The sequence below is a fragment of the Schistocerca piceifrons genome, chromosome 1 (assembly GCF_021461385.2).
Source record: "Schistocerca piceifrons isolate TAMUIC-IGC-003096 chromosome 1, iqSchPice1.1, whole genome shotgun sequence".
NCBI classification, from domain to species: domain Eukaryota; kingdom Metazoa; phylum Arthropoda; class Insecta; order Orthoptera; family Acrididae; genus Schistocerca; species Schistocerca piceifrons.
Window position 1 is genome coordinate 68815005 of NC_060138.1, and position 18450 is coordinate 68833454.

The 18450-nt window shown below is 42.7% G+C and overlaps 1 protein-coding gene across 1 annotated transcript in view; it reads left to right on the forward strand.

Moving 5' to 3' along the window:
- Nucleotides 1-15934, forward strand: part of LOC124776852 (trichohyalin-like) — a 60490-nt gene extending 44556 nt beyond the window's left edge. Inside the window, exon 3 of the mRNA XM_047252063.1 lies at nucleotides 14039-15934. Coding sequence (XP_047108019.1) covers nucleotides 14039-15934 — 1896 coding nt within the window. The remainder of the gene's footprint in view (nucleotides 1-14038) is intronic.
- Nucleotides 15935-18450: the final 2516 nt, after the last annotated feature.

Below are 18450 nucleotides of genomic sequence, written 5' to 3' on the forward strand. Positions count from 1 at the left end.
CCCCGAAGACCCCACTGATGAAGGGTTAGTAAGATGTGATGGCGCCAGGCCGTGTCATAGGCTTTGCGAAGGTCAAAAAACACTGCAACCAAATGGCGGCGCTGGGAAAAAGCCTGCCGAACTGCGGATTCCAAGCGAAGCAAATGATCGATTGGAGATCGTCCCCCTCGAAAGCCACACTGGTAAGGGGACAATAGATCCCGAGATTCGAGGACCCAAGTGAGCCGACGGGCTACCAGCCGTTCAAGTAACTTACAACCAACATTGGTCAAACTAATTGGCCGATAGCTGTCAACAGATAGGGGGTTCTGACCAGGCTTAAGGACAGGAACCACAATGCTATCCCTCCACTGAGAAGGGAAGTCACCCTGGAGCCAGATACGGTTAAACACCCGAAGAAGATGGTGCCGTTGTGGAGCACTGAGATGTTGAAGCAGCTGGTTATGAATGGAATCTGGGCCAGGAGCCGTATCATGAGAAGCAGATAGAGCAGAAAGAAATTCCCATTCAGTGAAAGGTTCGTTGTAAGATTCAGACTCACAAGTGGTGAAACATAAGGTGACAGCTTCAGCCTGCTGTTTTTGATGAAGGAAAGCAGCTGGATAGGAGGCCGACGCTGATGCCACTGCAAAATGGGTCGCAAGATGTTCTGCAAGAACTAATGGGTCCGTACAAATGCCATCTGGGAGGTGAAGGCCTGGGAGGGTGGACTGCCGATGGCAACCTTGGAGAGAGCGAAGTGTAGCCCATACCCGTGACAGGGGGACAGTGGAACCAAGGGAAGAAACGAATCGTTCCCAACATATCCGCTTGCTCTGTTTGATTAAATAACGGGCTTTAGCGCGAAGGCGCTTAAAGGTAGAAAGGCTGGCTACAGATGGGTGCCTCTTAAAGTGTTGCAAAGCTCGACGGCGATCACGGATGGCAATGGCAATGGCCGTACTCCACCACGGGACTTGCCGACGACGAAATTGTCCAGATGAGCGCGGGACAGCAAGGTTAGCAGCGCGAACAATCGCGTCAGACACGTCACGTAGGACGTCATCAATACAACCTGACAAAGAGGGAGAAAACTCGACCTGTGCAGTATATAGAGGCCAATCGGCGCGGTGGAAAGACCAACGAGGTAACCTCTCCATCGGGGAGCGGGAAGGGAGCGTGATAATCAACGGGAAATGGTCACTATCACAAAGGTCGTCGTGTGGCGACCAGTGTAATGAAGGGAGGAGAGAGGGAGAAGAAAGAGAAAGATCAATGGCAGAAAAGGTACCATGACCAGCACTGAAATGAGTAGGGGAGCCATCATTAAGAAGGCACAGGTCGTGGTCTGCAATAAATTGGTCGATAAGAAGACCTCGTCTAGATGGAAAGGCACTGCCCCACAAAGGATGATGAGCATTAAAATCCCCAAGGAGGAGGAAGGGAGGAGGAAGTTGCTGAAGAAGGGTGGTTAAGGCAGCAGGTGTAAGAGTCCTGTCAGGAGGGAGATAAAGATTGCATACTGTGACTGCAGAGTCTAAGTGGACCCTAACAGCAACTGCTTCCAATGTAGTTTGGAGAGGAATCCACGTGCTAGCAATGTCTGTACGGACCAACGTACAAACGCCACCAGAAGCCCGCAAGGGTCCGACCCGATTTCGACAGAAAACACGGAACCCACGGAGGGTCGGTGAGTGAGCATCAGTAAAATGAGATTCCTGGAGAACCACACAAGCTGCTGAGTAGGACGAAAGAAGGGATTTCAATTCCGGAAGGTGACGATAGTAGCCATTACAATTCCATTGGAGAACCACAGAACGATGGTTTGAATGAGGGCTGAACACGCTAAATCCAGTCATACCGCCGGGTCCCCACCCGTCACCGACAAGGAGGGGGTGACATCCATAAACGACAGGTCAGAATCCGGTTGTGAAGCCGGGGAAGGGACCTCCGGTGACACCAGAGGCTCTTTGTCCCGGGACTTATGTTTCTTCTTCTTTTCAGGCTGAGATCGAGGAGGGCTGTGTGGCATAATGGAGCCAGCTGCAGCAAGATCAGGAACAGAAAGAGACCGGGCGACCTGGGGGCCGATAGACCGTGGCTCTCGCGGTCGCCGCGCTGCAGCAGACCTTTGACCTGGAAGGTGCCGGGAAGGGGCATCCCGGGAGAGGCGCCCTTGACCGGCAGACGCCGAAGGAGTGGGACACTTCTCCGGCTGGGGAGGGGGAGCGGCGCCCAGAGGAGAAGGTGTGGGAGCTGCAGGGGAGGGGGGAAGGAGAGGGGTCCGGGACGGGGGTAAGGAAGGGGGAGGAAGGGATGAAGATGTAACCAAGGCGTAACTAGATGTCATGGACACAGGGTGCAATCGTGCATATTTCTTACGGGCCTCTGTGTAGCTTAAACGATCAAGAGACTTATACTCCTGTATCTTTTTTTCTTTCTTATAGACTGGGCAATCTGCTGAACGTGGAGAATGACTACCATGACAATTTACACATACAGGAGGGGGAACACAGGGACTCCCCTCATGGAGTGGACGTCCACAGTCACCACAGAGAGGGTCCTGGGTACAGCGAGAAGACATGTGGCCAAAACGCAAGCACTTAAAACACCGCATAGGAGGTGGGATGTACGGCTTCACATCACAGCGATAGACCATAATCTTAACTTTCTCAGGAAGGGTATCCCCTTCAAAGGCCAGGATAAAGGCACCAGTATCAATACGATTATCTTTAGGACCCTTCTGAACACGCCGAACAAAGTGAACACCCGGCCGTCCGAGATTGTCCCGAAGTTCCTCATCAGTTTGAAGGATGAGGTCTCTGTGAAAAATCACACCTTGTACCATATTTAGAGACTGGTGAGGGGTAATGGACACGGGAATTGTGCCAAGATGGGTACAGGCACGAAGGGCCGCAGATTGGGCAGCCGAAGCAGTTTTTATCAGTAACGAACCCGACCGCATCTTGCTCAGGGAGTCCGCTTCGCCGAACTTGTCTTCAATGTGTTCCACAAAGAATAAAGGTTTGACACTGGTGAAAGTATCTCCATCAGTCCTGGTGCAAACTAGATAACGGGGGAAAGGTTTTGCCCCTAGACGACGGGCCTGACCCTCCTCCCAGGGGGTAGCCACGGAAGGGAAGGCCGAAGGGGCAAGAGAAGCAGCACTTGAGGAATCAGTACCACGCAGAGAGACGGCCGCAGAAGAGCGGCCAGAGGTTTGGACCCTTATGCGTTTCATCTGCATAGCGTCCGCCCTGATACCACCCACTCCGATCAGGGGCTCTCCTCACGGGCGCCACCCAGCCACAGCAAGGGCCGTCTGGCACGGCGGCCATTGCCGGGAGTTCTGATGCTCCAGGATGACGAGCAACCACTCCAAGGCATGCATGAGGAGGTCACAGCTCAGGTATCAGAAGTGTGATCCCTGTGTGTTCAGGGGGGCTCAACCAAAAGGGTACATAGCGACCCCACCACACGGGCTGGCTACCGTGCTGGCTATGCACCCTAGCATCAGACAACGACGTAGAAGAAAAGGTGGAATATACTAGGAGGGCACACGTCGGAGACACTAGGTAAGGTGCTCTTCCCCAAATGGCTCACACTACGGAAGAGAAATTTTGGAATGGAGGTCAAACCCCAGAGGGGGACCAAGGAATGCCAAAAGGAGGAGATGATTACGCAACAAAGCCAGAGTGTAAAACCAACAGAACCAGGTGGATAGCGGGGGCCAACATAAGCAAGGACACCAATAGAGGGAGAGGAGAGGGCGAGGGGAAAGGGGTATGGAGGGGAAAGGAGGGGAAGGGAGGGGAAGGGAAAGGAAATGCAGCCTGGGAGAGAAAGAAGGCTGCAATGGCTCGGGGCCCCGTGCTCGCCACGCACGTATCCACGAAAGAGTTGTGGACCCCCTGGGGGGCTCAGGAATCGGCAGTACGATCCCTGTGTTGTCAGGGGGCTACAACCTAGAGGGTACATGACGACCCCACCACAACGGGCTGGCTACCGTGCTGGATTTCTAGTGCCATGGTAAGTCCATCATGATCATAGGTGCAGATGGGGACGCACTGTGGGCGTAACTTGTACAACCCATCAGGTGTTTAGGCCCAATTTGAGGAATAGTGGGTATGGTTACAACGCCAGTACAATGCTGAGTGCAAAGGTTTTAGTGCACTGAGGACCAGCGGTACACCACGTAAGGCGTCCTTCCCCAAAAGGCTCGTACTTCTGTAGAATTTTGAAAAATGGAGATCAAACCCCAAGGGGGACCATCACATGGAAAGCCAAAACGGTTGGAACTCCTTTTAGTCGCCTCTTACGACAGGCAGGAATACCTCGGGCCTATTCTGACCCCGGACCCGCAGGGGGGAGGTACTCAATCTATGCAAGCTGTATGTGTTTCCCATTATTTTCAGATCTTTTAAGATATGATGGCACTGGTTTTGAATTTAAAGATGTATTTTCTTTAACACTCACTTTTTTAATGGAATGGTCCTATTTATGTGCCCAGTCAAAGCTAGGAACATGTTCTATTTATTGTCCACCCCCCAATGGTAGCAATAAATGATTTTGAAGATTACTGACAAACTACATTTTAGTTTAGCAGTAGTGTTTGCAGATAGTATCTTCTTGCGTTCTCACATTTTTCTTGGTATGAATTTGATATTACATTTAAGCACCAGTGTCACCTAAATGATCCGAGAGATGAACATTTATTATGTCTGCCAAGATGACACTGTCATAATTTGTCATATCATCATCATCTATTGAACACTGTTAACTGTTCTATTGAGAACTAGTCCAAGTATCTCTTTAGCTTTATAAGGTAGAATACAATGTGTGAAACATCTGCTTTCCTGTGAGTCACATAAATTGTTGATGTTCATATCCCCAAGTGACATGATTTACCTTTCTACAACATGGCAATTAACTCAAGCCTCTCCAAATGATTTCAGCAAAGCAAAATTTCCATATTTGGGTCTATATATACACCTATAACAAAGAAAGGGACAGTGTGGAATATTTGAGAACTGAAATTTCAAAATTTTTGCCAACATAAAATCTTTTCACCCAAGCAACTTCTTCTGGAGGTGGTTATACACATATTTTCTCAAGTAAATTGCAACACCACAACCTTTTAATTCTACAGTAGAATGTTTCTAGGTTAAAGCCTTCTAAACTGAAATAATGAGTGTTGGCTACTGGTTTCTGATGTCCTTTAACAACTACAGCATGTTTAGCCAATTATGTGATAAATGATTTAAAAATATCTTTTGTTCCCTAAACTTAATTTGTAATTACATTACCCAAAAATTTTTTTTCAGTTACCAGACTTCAAACTTGCCATTATCAATATCTATAAGAGGTAAAACCTATCAATATCCTCAATTCCTGGAGTGAAGAAACTAACTGTATACATGGCTAAGTCTGTACAGAACCCCCAGTGTCCAAGTACTACTTTCACCTGGTCAATCCTTTATTTACACAGATATTTCATAGGTCTTTTTATGTGTGTAAATTGCTAGAAAATGGGACCAGTCTATTAATACAAAACATATAAACGTAAATTACATGGAATATATAACAGGGAAAGTACAGTTATTTTACAAAACTGCTGCAGAGAAATATAAAATTAGAACAAAGATAATATTTAAGTAAAATAGAAGACAGAATTGGCACATGTTGACCAATAACACACAAAAATCATATAATGGAAAAGAAGTTTGGAGGTCAAAATTTTTCCTCTTGTGTGGTGATCATGGACATTACATCAGTTTGTTAGTGCATAAGATTGTCCACCGTGAAGCTCATAATGAAATATATTGGGAAATGATTGTAAGTATCCTAATTTTCTTGTAAAGGTTATGACAGGAGGTTCTTGGGGAAACCTCGCACATAAATCTGAATATCTTTTTTGCAGAGTAAAAATTCTTATGTAGGTGAATTCTCCCCAGAAAATAATTCTATACGACAATAGTGTGGAAGTATCCAAAGTTGGTGGACTTTTGTTACCAGTATGTGAGGTTGTCCTAATGGCAAAGGTATCTGAGGAAAACATTACTATGGACTGAAGGACATATTGTTCACAACTACTCATTTATGTGGAGGTCTCAGCATTTGGTGCAGTATACCCTTTGCATTTTCTGAGTGTCATGTACATACATCAGATATCTCCTGTGTGGTTCTGCGAGCATAAATGAACTTTCAACTAGCTTTGCTTCAGTTTACTGACAGTGAAGTTACTTTGAGGTTAGAAGTCCTGACTAATGTATGGCCATTAGCCTCTAATTTGTTGGAATGCTTATTTATGCAGTGCTGGTATAATCAGCAAACCTAGTGAACTTATGTATGCTGTACGAGATGGTCAAGCTCTATGGAGTATGGTGCTCCAGTTGGGCAGCAGCAGTAATCTGTCTACCTTCAAGTACAAATTTAAGAATTTCCTCATGGCTCTCCTATTCTGTTGGAGTTTCCAGATAAAAATTACACAAATGCTTAAGTTATATTGTTGACTATGCTAGTATATACTCAGCAGCTTTTCATCTGCTTACAAAATCACAAATTTTACTTTATCCGATGTTAATACTTCAGATAATTGTATGTTCTGAGTTGTCCTGCGCGTGGAGATTTGCTCCTCTATTTGGCACTACGAAACTAAGTGTGTAAAACAAACTTAAGCTTCTTATTTTGGTGGAAAGCTTTTAGCCAGTTTCCCACTGCCCCTCTGATGCCATATTAGCACACTTATGAAGTATTAATGAGCCACACAATTAAAACCCTTACAAAGATCACAAAATATACCAACTGGCTTCATTTTCTTGTCTGGGGATTCTAGTATATTGTGCAAGAAAGAAAATGCAGCTTCAGTTATGGGCATTTTGTTTCATATACCTAGCTGTCTTTCATTGACAGTTTAACAGTTTTCAAGATGCCTCACAGTTATGAAGCATAATACTTTCTCAAGGGCTGTTGATCATGTGATAATAGGACAGGGCAAGTTGTTATTTTTGTTGTGCCTCCCTTTTAAGGGAAGGCTTCATTTTAGCAATCTTCATTCTGTACCGGAAGATGCCCTGACTCATAGAAGCATTAAACATGTTCACCGCAATTTTGTGCAATTTATCTGAGTGAGGTTTCTAGAAATTCATTGGAAATATTATCTACACCTAACAATCTTTTGCTTTTTAAAAAGCAATAGTTTTCTATGCTTCATTTCCAATTACGGTGAATACATTTACCTCTCACATGATTAAGAAAATGATGTTTCAAACTTTTCTTGTACTTTCTAAGAGTCCATTGCAGGCTATTTACTCAGCAGCACTTAACGGATCATTGAAGATTCTTTGTTATCTCTTCATTGTTTATATATTCAACATCAATATTTATGACAATGATTTTACTGTTACAGTTGGCATGTGTCACGACATATATTCCAAGTTGTTTTGATTTTATTACAAGACTGGTTGATTTTTTAGTTAAATTTACCCTGATTACTTTGCTTAATAATTTACCATACCATCCTTATGCCCTTTGTTGTCCAAGGCTTTTTGTGACTTCTTCAGGTTAGTTACTGTATACTTTAGTAGAAAAACCTTCAAGCAGTTGTAAAATTTTATTGTAAAACAGACTGTACTTGGAACTGACATCTCTCCCCCTCAGTAAATCTGTCACTAATTCACATCTTTCAGGCCACATTTAAAAGTATTAATCAGTTCACTTATTGGTAGACTACATTCCAGGTGGGCTCAGTTTAATTCTGGCAAATATTCTCATAATATTAAAGTTTCTGACCATGATCATATAGAACGTTCAGTACTTTCACTTTTATCTATGAAGATGTCAGTTAGGGTCTGGTGTTACTCAGGATGAACTTGCAAGTGTACATCAAATATTCCAGGTAGGTTCTTTCATACATCTCTTACATTTCAACAGGAGTAGCAGCAGTGAGTCTAACTGTTTCAAAGAGGCCAAGATTCCCTGAAGGTGTCCTATGTATCACTACATTTAACAGCACTGAATTATTTACATATTAAAAGTCCTTCAGTTCCAGAACAAGTAAAATGCTCAGTGAAAAACAGTACATGGGTGTGCTCTACTTTCACAGTCATGCACACTGATTTCATGTAGCTTATTACACAAGTCTCTAACATTCTGGTGGAAAATTGCCAGCTGACATTTACGAGAATCAATGATCTTTAGTTTAAATTCTGTTTTGGTGTTTCCTTAAAAAGGGGGTCAATACATATGGACAGAGAGATTGACTTGAAAAATAAGACACTTGCATTCATGTATTTTATTTATAATATTGTCTACCTCCCAACAAATGATTTCCAATGGTAAAGATATTCACCATGCCTGCTGTGCAAGGTTCTCTTTTCTACTAATATCCAGTACACTACATTTTGCATAAATGGAGGGTAGTAGGTTGATTTTAGTATTGGTTTTCTGTACAACATTCATAACACATGAATTTAAGATTACGTAATGTCTATGAGGTATCATAATAGCTTTTCATCTTAATCATGGATAAAATGAATAAAATTGTTAACAATGTAGGGAAAGATAGATTGCTACTTACCATAAAGAAGACATCAAATTGCAGACAGACCTGTTCCTCTCATTTTTGTTATTTTTCCCACCTCCCTGCCTCACAACCTTCTGACACTGCACCTGTTTGAGTCTAGTATTTGCACACTCCACCAAACAGTGTTCATCTCTTCCCCTTCCCTCCAGATGGCACATTCTGGTCAAAGATACTTGAGTTGGCAGTCATGTGCATTTACATTAAGTAGCAATCTATTTTTTCGTACATTGTTGACATTCCTACCTTGAGTTTCCATTGTCTAAAATTGTCACAATGAGGAGGAAACCTATAAAATGATACTCATTCACTCCCACATCAATTGCATTGATCCACACAAACATTCTATCTCACAGGCCGTAATAGAACAGAGAAGGGTGAAAGGTTCTATTCCTGGGATTAAAACAGAAGTAAAACCACAGAAGAGCTAAAAGAAAATCCCACTGGCTGACTACTTACAAAAAGCATGGGTGAACCAGTCACTCAGTTAGCACATTAGAAACTTATCCTTAATATTTTTGGAAATAAGTTCGAAATGTCACAAAATGCCTATTGGCTCCTAAGTGGCCACAAAAGCCTTAATTTTGTATGTCACAAAATCTTAAAATTTTAATCAAATTTGTTTCAGACCCACTTAAAAGAGCCAATCTACCAGCAAATTTGCCACTGCCCTCTGGCCTGAAAATTAAAGTCTAGTGAAATGTGGTGCACAGTGATCTATGTGCCATGAGCACCATACATTGAAGGATCTCTTGGTGGAACAAATAGCCATGCATCAGAGGACTGATCTATGAAAAGATGAGTAAGCAAGACCTCATCCTGCCTTCATGGGCAAAAGAAGGTATACAACAGGCACACACTGTATTTTGCTAAGTGCAGGTTATTATCAGTCACTTCCATAAAATGAGCAGGTGTACACAACCCACTCCCCAAGACCAGTGGCTAAGACATTTTATGGTATTTAGTGTCTTCTGGGATCTGGCTTTCTGGTGTATCAAGCATGACAGTTTGGAGTCATATCCCTCATAGGCAAGTCAGGTAAATTGGGGAAAAACCTACCTCTGCACTGCAGGTTGCAACTGACAGATCACAGTTGGAACACTGCAGGAAGAGCAGAAAACAAAAATCATCCACAAGTAAGGAGCACTGTACAGGACACCTTAACTGTATGAGATATAGTTAATGGCTATGGGCAAAGGGGGTAACACTTAGATCACTGCCCTGCGGATCATCATTCTCCTGTTCAAAATGATCTGACAGCACAGCACCAATTCAGGAACTAAAAAAACATACAGGGAGGACAGAATGGAGATGATTAGGTGGCCATGGAAGCCCCAAGAATACTTTGTCTCCAAGTAGTATTATAAGCCTCACTGATATCCAAGAATAACCAAGCGAATGATGTTTACCTAGGAAAACTTGCTGAATAGTCACCTATAGTATGGTCAGGTCGTCAATAGTGGACCAAAATCACCAGGAGCCACACAGAGTGGCTAAGGAGTTACCTCATCTCCAACAACCAGACCACATGATTGTTAACCATTTACTCCAGGGTCTTTCCCACACAGCTCATTGGGGTGATGTTCTGGGGCATGTGTGTTTCTTTCCTGGTTTGAGGACAGGTATGATCTGTCATAAGGCACCTAAGACCCATGGAGCTACCCTGTGTGGCACACTGCTTTCTGAGATGGCAAGAAGAAAAAATGAATTTGGTTATTTCTGTATGTTGGATTAATTTAGGGTTAAACCAGCGCTCAGAAATGCTTATTACTGAGATATCCTTTAGCTGATGTTAGTAGCAGTAATTTCATTGATATCATTACATGGGGTTTGTACATTATGGTGACAAATTTTTGCAGAATTGTGTTATTTGCAGCATCAGCCTCACATACCTTCAGTTTAAATTCATAGCACCGGTAGTGTTGCCTTTCATTTCTGCTCACATACTCATCCATAAAGGTATATGTTCTTGTTCGGTTATTTCACTTCAGGGTCACTGTATTTTATCTGTTTGTCCATTTGTGTATGCTTTGTTACTGGTATTTTACTTCAATTTTTTGTTTTCATTATACGTATGATATAATTTTTTGTATTGGTCCAGTAATATCACACAGCACAAATTTTGCAATTGATATTGGACAGGACAAAGTTGAAGTAATACATAGTCTTAGCAAATAGTAGCAAATTAAAATTAGGTACATATTCTTACAATTTAATTTTTAAGTAACTTGTTACATATTCACAAATTGATTTATAAAATAGATCTACTGCTTTATTAGAAATGCCTCAAGTTCAATTTTAAATTATGGATACATAGCAATTCCTATTTCATCTAGTATATCATGTAGCATTACATGAATGTGAGTTATGCACTGATATACTGTAGTTCTGTGATATTTTTGGTGAATACTTGATTTCCCTCTGGTACAATAGTTGTGTACATCCTTGCTTTGTAGTAGTTTGCCCGTTTTCAAGAGGTAGTCTAGTGAACAAGATATCATTAATGAACGTTCTTGGAACATTCAGAATAGCAAGCTCAGTAAAATGAGATTTACGGGACTCCATCTTTTTAAAGCCAGAAATTATTCTTAGAGCTCTTTTTTGCATTCTAAAAGCCTTCATGCTGTGTGTTGAGTGTCCCCAGAAAAATAGTCCCATATTGAAGCAGTGAGTTAAACTGTGTGTGGTACGCCTGCAGTACTGTTTTGCTTGCCATAGACTAATATTCTTAGACCATAGCACATGGATAAGAGTTTCTCAGATGAGTTATTTATGTTTGTGTCCTGAGTCTTGCTGAGCCTACAAACCCAAAAATTTGACACTTGCCTTTTCTAGGGGATAATTTTTTTTAATTGTGCTTGAATAGACATTTGGTTAGATGGAGGAAATAAATTAAAGTCGACATTTTTTCAGTATTTACAAAGTGTTTTTGTGGGCAACTCAGTCTTTTCATAGAAATTTCTGCTGTTGACTAAGGTTTCTGGTGTGGATCCAGTAAGCAATATGCTGGTGTCATCAATAAATAGGATAGTTTTTTGGGACTCATATTCAATGAAGTTGTCCACATAAATCAAGAACAGTGTGCCTAAGAATAAGCCCTGCTGAACACCATATTTTATTGGTAATTCACTAGAAAGGAAGGAATTCTTTCTTGTTTTGTTCGTAGTGTTGAACTCATACTGAAGTGATACCTTATGCTTGTTTTAGGTATGAACACAACCAGCCTGTTACTCCTAACTTTTCAAGCAGAATGTTGTGGTCTAGGACAATAAAGGCTTTTGACAGAAACAAACCCATCACAAATGTGCATCTTTTCTTAGTCGTTTTGATGTAAACCATGACCTGTATATTCATTTCTTTTGAGATTTTTGATTTCAGAATTCAGTGTCCCCATTTATATTTCAAGATTTAGTGAATGAAATTACATCGCTGTGTATGAGTTTCATTACGCTTTCCCATGCATCTGTCACATTTCTGTGGTGCTCTTTCAATGGCTTCTCATTTTCATTTTTGCCACCAGTAACTCTTAATGCATCAGTTGCTGAGATATTGTAAGTTAATTTGTTTATGTTTTTAACAACTTCCTTTATTGGAGCATCAGTCTCTATGATGTATTGCACAATGGACTGATTACCTGTCTTGTCCTACAGTCATTTGTCACAGTTTCTTCCTTTTCTATGCTTATGATAAAAACTCTGTATTCTTTGTTAACAATCTAGTAAAATTTCTTTCCAGATATGAGATTCCATTTAAGATTTCATAACAACGGCTAGTATACAACAAGTTAAGGCAATGTTCCACAAGGATCCGTAATGGGCCATTTTTGTTCCTAATAATTAGCTGTCATAATTTATGAAGCCTAATACTGTGCTATACATGGACAATACAACTTTTCTCGGTTGTAGTAATGCTCTCAGTAGCCTAGAAAGAGTTGCAAACACAATGGATCAAGCATGCACACTGTATGACTGGTTTGTTACCCACCCATTCTGTGATGAACACTTCAATTGTAATATAATATGGCACTAATAAGTCTTTCTTTTAAATTATCAATTGCATTTTATTATATGTGTGACATTGTCTATTACTGATATGGCCAAATGGCAAAATAATAATTGTCAACGTTGAAATGTTTCAGCACAGTAAGTTAATCATTGAATTGAGCGCATCACAGCAGAACATTCCAACACAAACACTATTGATACATAGACAACATTGAACTTTCACATTTTAGTGGTACATTTGGTCAACAGTACACTGCCTACAAAATATTACTCCTAGGCATCCTGATGGAAGTGCTACAGAGCTGTGCAGCCTATTTTTGGAGAGCTAGGAGGGCTTTGTCAATCCAGGTAGTATGCAGCTTTCCCCACATAAGGACTGAACAACAAACACACCAGCACCATAGAGTGCAGAGAAAATGACCAACAGCATCTGGAATGGAAACTGTATCAATAGTGTAGGATCCTCTTCACTGGCAAATGCAGGCGTTGCCTTTTCCTCATGATCATAAATGAATGTGGCAGCAGACATACCAGAAACATCTGAGCATGCATTCCTATCCTGTCAGCAGAGGTGTACAGAAATGTTTTGGGGCAATGTCATGTACAAATGTTTGATGCTATCCAGAGTAATTAGAGAGCTGTGCAGTTTCTGAACTATCTTCAAACATATTGGCCAATACTACAGAGATATCAGTTGCAAGTTCATTTTTAAGAGAATACTGCACAAGCACACCATGTCTCTCTTGCCTACCTCTCTGCACAAGGCAGAACTCACCTAATCATGTGGTCTGTAGTCTGATGACATGAACCTGAATAAGCTCACTTGGGGGGCCAAGTTCAAACTAGCAGTGCACTATTTTAGGATCCTTCCTCATACAATAGCTGAACTCTGACAGTTGCTGTTGTGGAGACAGACTAACAGCAATATCTTTACCACCTTATGGTCAGTAAGCCAAACAGGATAAAAAGCATGACGGTGAATGTGGTGGAGCAACACAGTATCAAGTATTGCCCAGCAGCAGACTTCAATATCAATGACATGGAAAGACACTTTTGAACAGATGGCCTCTTGTTTATTGATTTGTTCTTATTTTACATTTTTGTTTTAATCAAGTAGGTTTGGCAATTCTATGGATTGTTTCTGTAGTATATAAACAGGAGTTTAAGATAGTCCTTGATCTGAAGTGTGTGCACTTCTGTTAGTTTGTACTATTGGTCAATTTTGACCATAAAGTATTAAATAAAACTAACATGGAGACCACAGCATTCGGATTTTTGTATTTTCTTTTTATTTGTGGTATGTGAAGTTAAAAACTAATATCAATCAGCCAAAGAAGTTCATTGCAATTTGAGAAAATTTACTTAAATTTTCGAAGTATCTTTACAAGGGAAACACCCCATTACATTCCCTCAGATTTAGTGGCAAGATAGTCCAGTTGATAGCCCGTCAAAAACTGACCAAACGGGAAAACAGGAGGAGAAAGGAGGAGGAGGAGGAGGAGAAAAGAGGAGGAGGAGGAGAAAGGAGGAGGAGGAGGAGGAGAAAGGAGGAGGAGGAGGAGGAGAAAGGAGGAGGAGGAGGAGGAGAAAGGAGGAGGAGGAGGAGGAGAAAGGAGGAGGAGGAGGAGGAGAAAGGAGGAGGAGGAGGAGGAGAAAGGAGGAGGAGGAGGAGGAGAAAGGAGGAGGAGGAGGAGGAGAAAAGAGGAGGAGGAGGAGGAGGAGAAAGGAGGAGGAGGAGGAGGAGAAAAGAGGAGGAGGAGGAGGAGGAGAAAAGAGGAGGAGGAGGAGGAGGAGAAAAGAGGAGGAGGAGGAGGAGGAGAAAAGAGGAGGAGGAGGAGGAGGAGAAAAGAGGAGGAGGAGGAGGAGGAGACAAGAGGAGGAGGAGGAGGAGACAAGAGGAGGAGGAGGAGGAGACAAGAGGAGGAGGAGGAGGAGACAAGAGGAGGAGGAGGAGGAGACAAGAGGAGGAGGAGGAGGAGACAAGAGGAGGAGGAGGAGGAGACAAGAGGAGGAGGAGGAGGAGACAAGAGGAGGAGGAGGAGGAGACAAGAGGAGGAGGAGGAGGAGACAAGAGGAGGAGGAGGAGGAGACAAGAGGAGGAGGAGGAGGAGACAAGAGGAGGAGGAGGAGGAGACAAGAGGAGGAGGAGGAGGAGACAAGAGGAGGAGGAGGAGGAGACAAGAGGAGGAGGAGGAGGAGACAAGAGGAGGAGGAGGAGGAGACAAGAGGAGGAGGAGGAGGAGACAAGAGGAGGAGGAGACAAGAGGAGGAGGAGACAAGAGGAGGAGGAGACAAGAGGAGGAGGAGACAAGAGGAGGAGGAGACAAGAGGAGGAGGAGACAAGAGGAGGAGGAGACAAGAGGAGGAGGAGACAAGAGGAGGAGGAGACAAGAGGAGGAGGAGACAAGAGGAGGAGGGGAAAAGAGGAGGAGGGGAAAAGAGGAGGAGGGGAAAAGAGGAGGAGGGGAAAACAGGAGGAGGGGAAAACAGGAGGAGGGGAAAACAGGAGGAGGGGAAAACAGGAGGAGGGGAAAACAGGAGGAGGGGAAAACAGGAGGAGGGGAAAACAGGAGGAGGGGAAAACAGGAGGAGGGGAAAACAGGAGGAGGGGAAAACAGGAGGAGGGGAAAACAGGAGGAGGGGAAAACAGGAGGAGGGGAAAACAGGAGGAGGGGAAAACAGGAGGAGGGGAAAACAGGAGGAGGGGAAAACAGGAGGAGGGGAAAACAGGAGGAGGGGAAAACAGGAGGAGGGGAAAACAGGAGGAGGGGAAAACAGGAGGAGGGGAAAACAGGAGGAGGGGAAAACAGGAGGAGGGGAAAACAGGAGGAGGGGAAAACAGGAGGAGGGGAAAACAGGAGGAGGGGAAAACAGGAGGAGGAGAAAACAGGAGGAGGAGAAAACAGGAGGAGGAGAAAACAGGAGGAGGAGAAAACAGGAGGAGGAGAAAACAGGAGGAGGAGAAAACAGGAGGAGGAGAAAACAGGAGGAGGAGAAAACAGGAGGAGGAGAAAACAGGAGGAGGAGAAAACAGGAGGAGGAGAAAACAGGAGGAGGAGAAAACAGGAGGAGGAGAAAACAGGAGGAGGAGAAAACAGGAGGAGGAGAAAACAGGAGGAGGAGAAAACAGGAGGAGGAGAAAACAGGAGGAGGAGAAAACAGGAGGAGGAGAAAACAGGAGGAGGAGAAAACAGGAGGAGGAGAAAACAGGAGGAGGAGAAAACAGGAGGAGGAGAAAACAGGAGGAGGAGAAAACAGGAGGAGGAGAAAACAGGAGGAGGAGAAAACAGGAGGAGGAGAAAACAGGAGGAGGAGAAAACAGGAGGAGGAGAAAACAGGAGGAGGAGAAAACAGGAAAAAGGTGTACTGAGCTTTGAAAAAAAAAGTAGAAACAGTGAATGGTCCCAGCTTAAGCAATGCTAGCAGGAATGATATCATCATCATCATCATCATCATCATCATCATCATCATCATCATCATCATCATCATGTGGTCACAGTGTGACTAAAGTGGATGAGCCATCGTCAAAATTCCCTTGAGTCATTTACTTTTATATTTTTCCACAACATTATGAACTGTCCATGTGATCAGTGAAATGTTTGTTCTCTCTCTGCAGTCTTGGCAGTTACACTTTTGTTACAAAATATGAGGTCATTAGTCCCCTAGAACTTAGAACTAGTTAAAAAGGTGTACTGAGCTTTGAAAAAAAAAGTAGAAACAGTGAATGGTCCCAGCTTAAGCAATGCTAGCAGGAATGATATCATCATCATCATCATCATCATCATCATCATGTGGTCACAGTGTGACTAAAGTGGATGAGCCATCGTCAAAATTCCCTTGAGTCATTTACTTTTATATTTTTCCACAACATTATGAACTGTCCATGTGATCAGTGAAATGTTTGTTCTCTCTCTGCAGTCTTGGCAGTTACACTTTTGTTACAAAATATGAGGTCATTAGTCCCCTAGAACTTAGAACTAGTTAAACCTAACTAACCTAAGGACATCACACACATCCATGCCCGAGGCAGGATTCGAACCTGCGACCGTAGCGGTCTCGCGGTTCCAGACTGCAGCGCCAGAACCGCGCGGCCACTTCGGCCGGCACAAAATACGAGTCGTGTAAGAATACGTTACCATCACAAGTAAACATTATGAATAGTGAAAGCAGGTGAGATACCACATAGATGTCTCAGAAATGGAAACAAGCAGGTGTGAACTATGTTACAACTTATATATATATATATCTCGGGCAAGGAGGCATATCGCACTCACCAGGCATACTAATTAGGTGCTTTGGTAAGGTAAGAGATTCCTATCACATGACACACATACTGTCACTAATGCCATGTATGGAACATATTTGAAATTCCTGTTCAAAAGCCACTTCCTTTCAGTAGCTGATAGAGTAGTCCTGCAAAATCAACTTTTAGGTCCCTTCCTTACACCTCGCTGTTGCAAATGGACATCACACCGTGACATACGCAAATCTGAATACAGTGGACTGTGTAGAAAAAATTTACACAGTCCACCCACTTAGCAGTTCAACACTGACCAGTTAACCATGCCACTCTTGCTCATTCAGGCTGCTTGATATTACACTTCCTGTCCTTGGAATGTTCAGTGTATCTATCTTGCATTTTTTTCCTTCAGTTCAGTACACCTGTTTTCACACTGTGTGTGTTCAGTTTTTGATGGGCTGTCAACTGGGCTCTCCTATCACTTAATCTGAGGGGAGAGTCCAATGGAGAGTTTCCCTTGTTAATACCCTATAGCAAAATACTACTACTGATGGGATGTGTGGCTGTGGTAGACTGATCACCTACCACTTGGGTGTTTTGGGTTTGATTTCTTGTCATGGCAAAATTTGAAACTAAGGTGCAAGTTCCATGAATATTTTTGTCAAGCAACATTAGCAAGAGAAAGTATGTAATTTTTTTAAAGTAAAACACGTTTGTGAAGTATCAGAGACTCAGAATTTATATTTGTTATGAAAACTGGATTTTTGTGTCATATGCAATTAGTAATAAGAAGATATGCATTCCTAAAAAGAATAACTTTTGTTAATTGTCATGTATTTCATTTATTTTATGTATTTTATGATTTAATTATGTAAGTATTCAAACTGATGGAGGGGAAGAGGGAGACATGAAATACAAGGTGATTCAAAAAGAATACCACAACTTAAGGAATTTAAAACTCCGCAACGACAAAAGGTAGAGCTAAGCACTATCTGTCAGCGAATTAAGGGAGCTATAGAGTCATTTAGTTGTACATTTGTTCGCCATTTCAGCCAATAAAGTTTTTGGTCCCTTTTTCTTCGAAGGTGCTACTGTAACTGGACTACAGTATCTGGAGATGTTAGAGAATTGGCTGTTCCCTCAGCTCGAACAAGAAGCACAACAATTCATATTTCAGCAGGATGGAGCGCCACCACATTGGCACTTATCTAGCCGTAACTACCTGAATGTCAACTACCCGAGGCGATGGATTGGCCGCCAGGCAGCCCGTGACAGAGCACTTCATCACTGGCCTCCAAGAAGCCCTCATCTTACCCCCTGCGATTTTTTCTTATGGGGGTATGTTAAGGATATGGTGTTTTGGCCACCTCTCCCAGCCACCATTGATGATTTGAAACGAGAAATAACAGCAGCTATCCAAACTGTTACGCCTGATATGCTAGAGAGAGTGTGGAGCGAGTTGGAGTATCGGGTTGATATTGCTTGTGTGTCTGGAGGGGTTCATATTGAACATCTCTGAACTTGTTTTTGAGTGAAAAAAAACCTTTTTAAATACTCTTTGTAATGATGTATAACAGAAGGTTATATTATGTTTCTTTCATTAAATACACATTTTTAAAGTTGTGGTATTCTTTTTGAATCACCCT